The following is a 10,787-nucleotide window of genomic DNA, read 5'->3' on the forward strand; positions in this document are numbered from 1 at the left end:
TTTTTTTTTTTTTCGGTACGCGGGCCCCTCACTGTTGTGGCCTCTCCCATTGCGGGGCACAGGCTCCGGACGCGCAGGCTCAGTGGCCATGGCTCACGGGCCCAGCCGCTCCGCGGCATGTGGGATCTTCCCGGACCGGGGCACGAACCTGTGTCCCCTGCGTCGGCAGGCGGACTCTCAACCACTGCGCCACCAGGGAAGCCCCCCAAACTGTTATTTTAAATCCTAGCTCTAGATTGAGAACCTGGAGGCAGAATGGAGGTAACCCCTAAACCAAACACAAGAGGGAAAATAAATAAATATGCACAGAGAGGAAAAGAGACAGGACAGTAAAAGAAAAAAGAAACAAGTAAATTTAAGACTACAGACCAAGATTCAAAATCTTACAAGATTTAATGCTACAAAGGCCACTAACAAAATCAATTCTTAGAAAGTGAACTTACTCTAGGTAGGAGATTCTGGCAAAGCCTAAAAACATAAAAGGAGGTGATACTGTCAATAAAAAGGATAAGGAAATAATTTAAATTAAAACAGATATAAATGAAACAGGAACAAATGAATATGGGCTTCCCTGGTGGTGCAGTTGTTAAGAATCCACCTGCCAATGCAGGGGACGCAGGTTCGAACCCTGGTCCAGGAAGATCCCACATGCTGCGAAGCAACTTAGCCCATGCACCACAACTACTGAGCCTGCGCTCTAGAGCCCATGAGCCACGACTGCTGAGCCCATGTGCCACAACTACTGAAGTCAGCGTGCCTAGAGCCCATGCTCCGCAACAAGAGAAGCCACCGCAATGGGAAGCCCGCACACCGCAATGAAGAGTAACCCCTGCTCACCGCAACCAGAGAAAAAGCCCACGTGCAGCAACGAAGACCCAACATGGCCAAAAAAAATAAATAGAATAAAATAATAAATAAATTTTAAAAAGAGAACAAATGAATTTGAAAAAGAATTATTAAATGTAAAATCATACTTTAAATAAACAGAACAATAGATGGTATCAATTACAGATCAGACACAATTGAAAAATGAATTAGTTAATTGGAAAATAGTACTGAGAAATTCCCACATTGTACAGTGCAACAGAGAGACAATGAGGTTAAAAATATTAAAGTGACAGGAGGCTATATAGTGGCTTCTACATTAATCTGCTAGTAGTTTCAGAAAAAGAAAATTGAGTAAACAGTGGAAAAAATCCTTTGAATAGGTAATTGCTGAAAAATTTCCAGAAATGAAGAAAAACATGAGTTCCAGAAATGAAAATGGATCCTGAGTATGAAGCAAAATAAATAAAATTAAATTCACACCCAGATATGTTATGGTCAATCTACAGAACATCAGAGATAAATAATCTTAAAATCTTTCAGAAGAAAAAGGAATGCCATCTACATTCAATAGATTTCTCACTAATAACATGAGATGCGAAAGTATTTTCAAGATTCTTAGTGAAATAAAATGTTCACCTTAGATTTCTAGAAGCATTTTAACTATTATATAAAGTACAGGTGAAATAAAGGCATTTTTAGACATGAAAAAACTAAGAGTTTACATTCATAGACCCTCATTGGAAGAACTACTGAAAAAAGAAATGAAAGTGTGTAATGCAAGAAACATTGGTTAGTACAGCAATTGGTAGCTCAAAGAAAAATGTAGTACTTTGGTATAAATCTTTAAAATATATGAGATTTGTATGCTGAAAACTACAAGTCCTGTTGAAAGAAAAATTACATCTATGTGAGTGGAGAGAAACGTGTTGATGGATTGGTAGACTCAACTTAATAAAGATGCCAATTATCCCCCAAATTGATAAACAGATTTGTTATTCCAATCAAAATATCAGTAGGATTTTAGTAGATATAGATAAGTAGATGCTAAAATTTATATTGAAGGCAAATGAACTAGAATAGTCAAAACAAATTTGATAAAGAAGAATAAATTTGGAGGAATTACACTATTCAATTTTATGACACTATAAAACCATTTAAATCAACATGGGATTGTTGAAGGGATAGACATGTAGGTCAAGTGGAACAGAGACTGAAGAAATAAATCCACACAAATATGGCCATTTTATTTTTGACAGAGGTGCAGAAATAATTCATTGAAGAAACAACAGTCTTTTCAATAGCTGGTGCTGGAACAACTGGACATCCATATGCAAAATAACAAAACTCCATGAGTTAGTTCAAAAGTTAATTCAAAATGGAGCATAGATGATAAAACCATTTTTTTTTGAGAAAGCAAGGAAGTGATTACAAAATTCAACATGAGGGTTACTATGTGGGGATCAAGGGGTTTGTAATTGGAATGGAACACATAGAAGTGCTTCTGTGATTCCTAGCAAAGTTCTCCTTCTTGAACTGGGTGGTCTCTTTTCCTTTGTGATTCCAGTTACATGCATGCCCATCTTTCTGATATTGTCTCAAAAATCTCAGGTGTTCTTTTCCCTTTTTAGCATTCCTTTTTTCTTTGTATTTTGGTTTCGATATAAGCAGAATATGTTTTCCTTTTAATTCACACATTTGCTACAGTATTTCATATTGTCTTATTTGTTAATTTTTGCCAATTTGGAGAGTGTAAATGATATCTCATTTTGGTCTTATTTTTCATTTCCCTGATTAAGAACAATGAATGAGTCTCTTTTGACCATATGTGTTTTCTCTTCAATGAAGTGCTTATTTGTGTTGTTTAATCATCCTTCTACTTGTATGTTTATCTTTTTCTAACTGATTTGTAGAAATACTGTATAACTCTGGTTACTGTGTTTTTGTTTGTTTGTTTTTTGGTTATATGTGTTGCAAATATTTTATCCCAGCACAATTTTTGTTTTTTTATTTCTTAATAGTATCTTTTTTTTTTTTTTTTTTTTTTTTTTTTTCTTAAATGTTTCTTTTTTTTTTTTTTTCTTAAATGTTTCTTTTTTTTTTTTTTTCTTAAATGTTTCTTTTTTTTTTTTTTTCTTGCGGTACGTGGGCCTCTCACTGCTGTGGCCTCTCCCATTGCGGAGCACAGGCTCCAGACGTGCAGGCTTATCGGCCATGGCCTACAGGCCTAGCTGCTCCGCAGCATGTGGGATCCTCCCAGACCGGGGCACAAACCCGTGTCCCCTGCATCGGCAGGCAGACTCTCAACCACTGTGCCACCAGGGAAGCCCATTACTAGTATCTTTTTGGACCAGATAATTGTTTGGTGTGAGGTGCTGTCCTTTGCGTTGTAAGGTGTTTTGCAGCATCCTTGAACTCTACCTGCTATATGCCAGTAGCCCACCTTCTCCCCAGTTGTGACAGCCAAAAATGCCTCCAGATACTGCAAAAGTCCCCTTGTGGGCTAAATCACTTCCATTTGGGAACCACTGCTGTAGATGGACAAAAGTAGATACTTTTAATATAGCAAAATTTTTATCAATCTTTTCTTTTATGGTTTAGTATTTCTAAAGTCTCGTTTAATACACCCTTTCCTACCTTAAAATCAAAAACCTATTCTCATATAATTACATCTAAATATTTTTAGCATTTTAACATTATTGTTGCCTTTCTCTTTTAAATTCTTAATATACATGGAAAAGCTTTTTGTGTTTGATATGAAGGTCAAATTTAATTTCTTACACACACACACACACATATATACATATATACATATATATTACATATATATAATATATATCATGTTACCATTTGTTGAGAAGTCCCTCTTCCCCACTCTCCATGATCTGCAATACCATGTATGCCAAATAGCAAGTACAAGGCTATTACTAGGCCTCCATTCTGTTCCAGGATTTGTCTATCCCTACACCAATACTACACTCTCTTAATACAGCTTTATAACTCTTCATATCTTCTGGGACAGGTTTTACCAACTTATTCCTCATCTATAGAATATCTTGGCTATCCTTTGTCTTTTGTCTTTCTGTGTAAATTTTAGAAACATCTTGTCAGATTTCACATGGGAAAGTATTTTGGTTTTTTTGATTGAAATTACATTCCAGTTGTTTCAATAAGACAACTGACATTTTATTATGCCAGGTCTTTTTATTCATGAACATTTAGTTTGGACTTTAATGACTTCAAATAAATATTTAAACTTCAGCATACAGGTCTTATAAATCTTTGGTCAAATCCATTTCTAGGTACTTTTCATTTTAATTGCTATTGTAAATGGTATCTTTCTAAAAATTATATTTTCTACCTGTGTTTTGTGGGTATATAGGAATGCAATATATTGATAAATCTATTATTATTTCTAATAATTTTTATCTAACTTCATTGGGGTTTTCTATGCAGATAATCCATTCACATTACTGTTAGTAATTATAGATGTCTCTGCTATTTCCAATTCTTTTGCCTTTTTCTTTTTCATTTTATTGTTCTGGCTAAGATCTCCAATAAAGTCTTGAATGTGATCATACACACCCTTATTTTGTTCTTGATTGTAAAGGGAATGCTTCTCACTTTTCCCTATTAAGAGTGATGTTAACCCCAGGATTTTGGTAGATGCTTTTGGTCAGATTGAGGTAATTATCTTCTTTTCCTACTTTTCAGTCATAAATAGGTTTTAGTAGGTGATTGAAATATATCAAATGCATTTTTCTTCATCAATCAACATGATTTTATATTTTTCTCCTTAAATTTGTTAATATGGTCTCTTACATTGATTGTGTTTCTGATAAAAATAATCTTTTTGTTCCTTAAGTAATCCAATATTATCATGATATATTTTATATAGTATAGAATTTAGTTAGGTAATATTTTATTTAGGATTATTGCATTTATTTTCATGTGTTAGATAACCTCTTCGTTCCCTAGTCATACATTTTCTATTGTAACCCACTTCTCATTTCCCCAAGTGGCCTTCTGAGTATCATGGCAACATAAAGGATAGTGAATTAAATAGATAAAAACCATCCTGTAGTGATCCTCTCCTCCACATGCTCTTTAACAGAACTGTCTCTGAGTAAATACACTGCCCTGCAGAGAGTCAGGGTTGTCTTACTTTCTCAATCACCCAAGTAAAGATCTTTTGCCTCATCAAGTACTGTGAACAGAACACAAGGTTCTGACTTGGACTTTAGCTGTAGTCTTACCTCTACATGTTCTGTGATCTAAACTTACTTACCTTCCCTTACCGCCATTTTTTAGATCTAAGACTGATTCTCTGACCCCTTTCTTTTAAACCCTATTTCATGTATTTACTTTTATCACTTCCAACAGCTTGGTTCTGAATTGGTGGAGACGCCGAAAAGCTCGAACCAACTCTGAAAAGCTATACAGTCGATGGGAGCAGGACCATGACCTTGAAACTTTTGGTTCTCTCGGGCTATTCTATGAGTACTTGGAAACAGGTAATTTTCAACCACTGCCTTGAAACATGGAATAGGCTGAGTAAAATAAGTATTTTTCAGCTCTTAATATTTCTTCCTACCTTGCACATAGTAGGTGTTCAGTAAATCATTGGCTAGTGGATGAAAAGATAGATGGGTGGGTATGGAAAAGATTGGTTCAGTATTTCTATTTCCCACCAAATAGAATGCAGAATGAAATTAATTTCAAAACACCAATCTCAGAGATATTTTTCCTATCAATTTAATGTTAATACTGTTGAACCAAATAAAGTAAGGATCACTTTTTTTTGTGGAAATAATCAAAATATTTATTGACAGATGAATGGATAAAAAATGTGGTATAAATATACATATAATGGATTTTTATTTTATTCAGCCTTAAAAAAACCAAATCCTGCTCTACGTGACAACATGGATGAACCTTGAGGACATTATGCTAAATCAAATAAGCCAGTCAACTGTGTGATTCCACTCCTACTCACATGAAGTACTTAAAATAGCCAAACACATAGAAGCAGAGATAGAATGGAGGTTGCCAGGGGTGGGGGGGGGGGGGGGGGGGGAGGAGGAAATGGAAACCCTCCCCCCGCTTCAAATAACACTTAACAAGGGCAGCTTTGTTTTAACCTAAAACAGAAGAAATGAGTGCCAGTTACAAACATTCATACAAATCTCCAATATCAATTCTTGATAAAGATCTTAATTTAATACCTTGTCCAACTAGATTATTTGGCTTAGGTTTTTGTTTTGTTTTGTTTTGTTTTGTGGCAGAGTCCTAACCACTGGACCACCAGGGAATTCCCCTTGGCTTCGTTTTGTAAGGCAGAACACTGTCTCTCCCTCCATGTCCACAGGAGAAAGGGAATGTTGCCATATCTTTTCTGAGTCTCTTTTTGTTAACTATGAAGACTTGCATTTTGTAAGGCTAATCTCTGGAATTCTGTTATAAGTAAGGATCAGTTTTTAATACCTGTCTCAAATTAGTTTAAGTAGCTTTCTCCTTTCATTTGTCTCAGTGACTGCTCATAGAAAGAATATGTTGAAAAACATTTACAGAGCCTGACATACATTTAGTGTATGTCCCTTGTTTCAAGCTGAAAAGAAGGCAAAAAGCAGTTATGCAAGGGAAACCCAAATTGAACGCAAGAAATGCATAAAATACTCTAAGGATTGAAAAGAGAAGAGACCTTGAGATGAAATTTTAGGAGAAATAATAATGGGGACTGCTTGTGGAGTTTATCCAGGGTGTTTCCTCTCAGATGTCCTTCTCTGCTTCTTTGGTGGAATTAAAGAGGACCGTTTTCCCAACTTATTCTCATGGCCCATAAAAGTCATGGTAGAATAATGGAGATGACCTGAATTTGTTACCGATTCTCCACTGTAACACATACATGTGATACCTGGATTAAAATAGGTACATCAGGACAAATAGGAAGAAGTCTCCAGTTATAAAATTAGGTAGTCCTTGCTTTATGGAGTGATAAGGCTGTAATTTTTAATTAATTGCTTATGTTTCAAGTGAATTTGTACATAAATGTATCAGAGATTATAACTAAAATTAAAAGATGAAATCAGGGTTTCATGACAAGATTAACTACCATTTATTGAGACACCACTAAGAATTAGTTTATTCTGGATATTTTACATACATTATCTCTAATCTTGAAACATTCTACGGAAATAGTCATTTTATCTTAGAGGGTACTGAAACTTGGATAGATTAAGTAATTTGCCATGGGCCACAGAGATTATAGGTAAAGATCTGGGATTTGAACCTAGAAATTCAAGCTGTTTCTACATAATGCTTTGTCTTAACTTTCTATCTCTTGGTTCAGTAGAGAAGTCAGGAAGGAGGCAGTTTGTTCCCTTGGTTTAGTAGATGACAAGACTGATTCTAATGAGAAATCTTATGAGAAGAGCTGAAATCCAGAAACACTCAAGATCTAACTAAAAACAGAGGACTAGTGGAAGATTCTTTTCTTCTTTTTTCCTTCAATGGAAAGCCATTTTTTGTATCTCTTCTTATTTTTTCTTCACTCATGTGGGAAGCCCAGTTTGCCAGCTGCATGGATTCTTTCACCCCAAGCACTGATGGAAACAAAAGAAGAAAAGTGGAGAGAGAAACCAGCTTACACAGGTGTTAAGCCTCAATGAGGAAAGAGAGGAAAACTTATTTAGAAAGATGTCAAGTTAGTACAGAGGATCAGGACCTTAACAAATACCTCATTCCAGGATATGTATATTTCCTTTGCCCACATATATTTCTGATGCTTTATATGATTCATTTCCTGATTTGTTGTCAGATATCTTGTTTGTTCTACCTTTTCCTCTGTTAACATCTTCAAATCTTAAATAATGCATTCGTTCATAAGGCTTATAGTTGAGTGTTTTTATATACCCCAAACATACAAATGAGTCGGTCATTATCCCTGATCTTAAAAAATACATAGATTAGCAAAATAGAAAACTTGATCACCCCACTGATGTGCCAATACCCATGTAAATGCTGGGGTAGCATAGACCTAAACATAGACCATAATAAAAGACTGTGTTTTATGAATAATAGCAATATCTTATCTAACAAGAATAAATGCTTTCTTCAGACAAGCAGGTCTCAAAAGAAACAGCAGGGATGGAGCTGAGCTGTGCATGACCAGCTCAACAAATAAGTCACTGTGCTTCCTATAGGGAAGAGGATGTGGACAGCTGGAAAGAGACCTGGAGTGTTTTGCTGATGTAGATCCCTCCAAAATGAGGGAAGTAGCAGGAGTTAGGCAGAGTGTTCCCCGTTTTCCCCTCCACAATAATGAGTTTGTGAATTTTTCTTTTATCCCTGCAGTTATCCAGTTTGGATTTGTTACATTATTTGTGGCCTCTTTTCCTTTGGCTCCTCTTCTTGCTCTCTTGAATAATATAATAGAGATTCGAGTGGATGCCTGGAAGCTTACTACTCAGTACAGGAGACCTGTAGCTGCTAAGGCTCATAGCATAGGTGTTTGGCAAGACATTCTTTATGGAATGGCTGTCCTGTCTGTTGCAACTAATGTAAGTAGACCTATTTCAGTGGAATAACTGTACTTTTTTTCTTTTCTTGAGGATGGGGAGATGGGAAAGATGTTTAACTCAATCTTTATTTACATTGATTTCATCATGGTCCATAAAGGTAAAACATCCCTAAACTTTTATGTGCTAAACAACATAGGCAACTCTATGACATGCAAACTCTTAGATATACAAGGAAGATTGTAAAAACATGCTTATTAAAATACCATGATATATTTTCATAGCATGTGACAAAGTAGACAGAAAATAAGTAATGATATAAAGGATTTAATAATACAATTAAAGCTTGATTATACATAAAGTTGTATACTACAAACAGAATATACAACATTTACCTGTCATTTTTATGGAGCACTTATTAAAAATGATAACAAAACTGAATTCCCAAAAGCAGAAATTTTACAATGAATATTCATCTACAATAATGGTATAAAAAATGAAGTTGATAATAAGATAGCCAAAAAAGAAAATTAAACCACTTAACGTTCATGCTTCCAAGGAAGCTTATTGTACAAAGATGAAATAAAATTGAAGTTATAAGGAAAGCTTAATTAAAACGAAAGCCTATCAAAATTTTCCTAGCTGATTTTAGGAATCAGCCAGAACCATATTTATAAAAACTATATACCAATAAATGCTTTTATTATTGAAAAAGAAGAAGGAAACCATGAGCTGAACATGTAACTTATGAAACTAAGAAAAAATGTAAAACTAATCAATAGAAAGTAGTAAGAAAGAATTAATGAAGATATAAACAGAAATAAATTAGAAAACAAACAAAAAGCAATATAATTGCTAAATAAGTCGAGTTGGTTCATTGAAAAGATAAACAAAACTGAAGATCTCAAACAAAAAAAGAATTACAGGGTACAAGTGAGAAAATTATAAGAATGTTATGTATACATTTATTCTAATAATTTTTAAATCTATTTGAAATTGTCACTTTTTTAGAAATAAAACTGCCAAAATATATTCAGTAAGTGATAATAAAACATGAAATGGACCAGTAACTATAGAAGCAATATTAAAAGATTTTAAAAATCTACCACTAAAAATGTAGATGGCAGGGCCAAATGGTTTTAAATTGACTTATCTTACCTAAAGGAAACATGACATTTATAGTATTCCAGAGCTTAGGAAAGGATGGGAAAATACCATTCCTGTGGCATCAAATACTGAAATTAATTGCACTGAACTGTGGGAAATTTACCAGTATGGTCTTCTATTTCTTCATTCTCCATTCCCTACACACACACACACACACACACACACACACACTTTAAATTGACTTGTCCAGGCCAGTAAATTTGGTTAAGAAATATAAGAAATAGCAAGCCATGATGGAAGGAGATAGACACAGGCATGGTGTTTTCGGGGACAGATACATTTAGGTTAAATTTTCAATGTAGCACTTTCTAGCTATGAAATCTTGGAATACTGATTATACACTGTAAATGAGCTATTTTATGTTCTAGGTCAAAGACTCATATATTAATTTGATTAATAATAGCATTCTAATCATTTTGTATCCATAAGGCATATGGAACTGAAAGATATACAAATCAAACATTTGTAAAACTGCATTGTTAGCTCACGATCTCCCTCTTGTTTTGTCCTTTAGGCTTTTATTGTTGCATTTACATCGGACATGATCCCCCGTTTAGTTTACTACTATGCCTACTCAAAAAATGCCATTCAGCCTATGAAAGGGTATGTCAATAACAGCCTGTCAATATTCCTGATAGCTGATTTTCCAAACCACACTGTGCCTTCGGAAAAACGAGACTTCACCACTTGCAGGTTTTCTCTTGTTTTCATTTTGTTTTTTAAATGTATTTCTTAAGTTCTCCATTTCCTTCATGTCTTACAAAAAAAAATTTTACTTGGGGCAGTAAAAATCCTGGATAAAGTGCATGAATTCTAGAATTCACACATTGTATGGTTCTGATTTGAAAAAGTAGAATGCCCAAAAGTAAGACAATATTATGGGTAAAGATAATGTCAATTTTGAATTTTCTTATTTTCTAAGTTTATTGGAAAAATTTTCTTCAACAAATACCTCCTTGGTCCCAAGTTGCAATATCTATAATCATACAGCATGGTCATATTTTACGTGCATTTAACCTACTTGAATTTAACTATGTGTCCTCAAAAAGAGGCAGAGTAAGGAAGAGAGAAATAATATGATTAGTTCACCAGCCATCCCATTTAAAAGGTTTCTTCATGTAGGGAGTGTGAACTTGGATTTGTAAACCTGCTGCTTTCACACTCAGTGTCTCACGTATTGTGAGGATCTTTTTACTCTAGGATTTAAAGTTATATATATTTATTTATGTATGTGTGTGTATGTATGTATGTGTGTATATATATATATATATACACATG

At 34.5% G+C, this 10,787-nt stretch overlaps 1 protein-coding gene across 1 annotated transcript in view; it reads left to right on the top strand.

Moving 5' to 3' along the window:
* ANO5 (anoctamin 5) overlaps positions 1–10,787 on the top strand; it is a 96,360-nt gene that overhangs the window by 80,782 nt on the left and 4,791 nt on the right. The window contains exons 18-20 of the mRNA XM_024764704.1: positions 5,209–5,339; positions 8,179–8,384; positions 10,024–10,202. Of these exons, the coding sequence (XP_024620472.1) occupies positions 5,209–5,339; positions 8,179–8,384; positions 10,024–10,202 (516 nt within the window). The remainder of the gene's footprint in view (positions 1–5,208; positions 5,340–8,178; positions 8,385–10,023; positions 10,203–10,787) is intronic.

The sequence above is a fragment of the Neophocaena asiaeorientalis genome, unplaced genomic scaffold (assembly GCF_003031525.2).
Source record: "Neophocaena asiaeorientalis asiaeorientalis breed wild unplaced genomic scaffold, Neophocaena_asiaeorientalis_V1.1 scaffold230, whole genome shotgun sequence".
Taxonomy (NCBI): domain Eukaryota; kingdom Metazoa; phylum Chordata; class Mammalia; order Artiodactyla; family Phocoenidae; genus Neophocaena; species Neophocaena asiaeorientalis.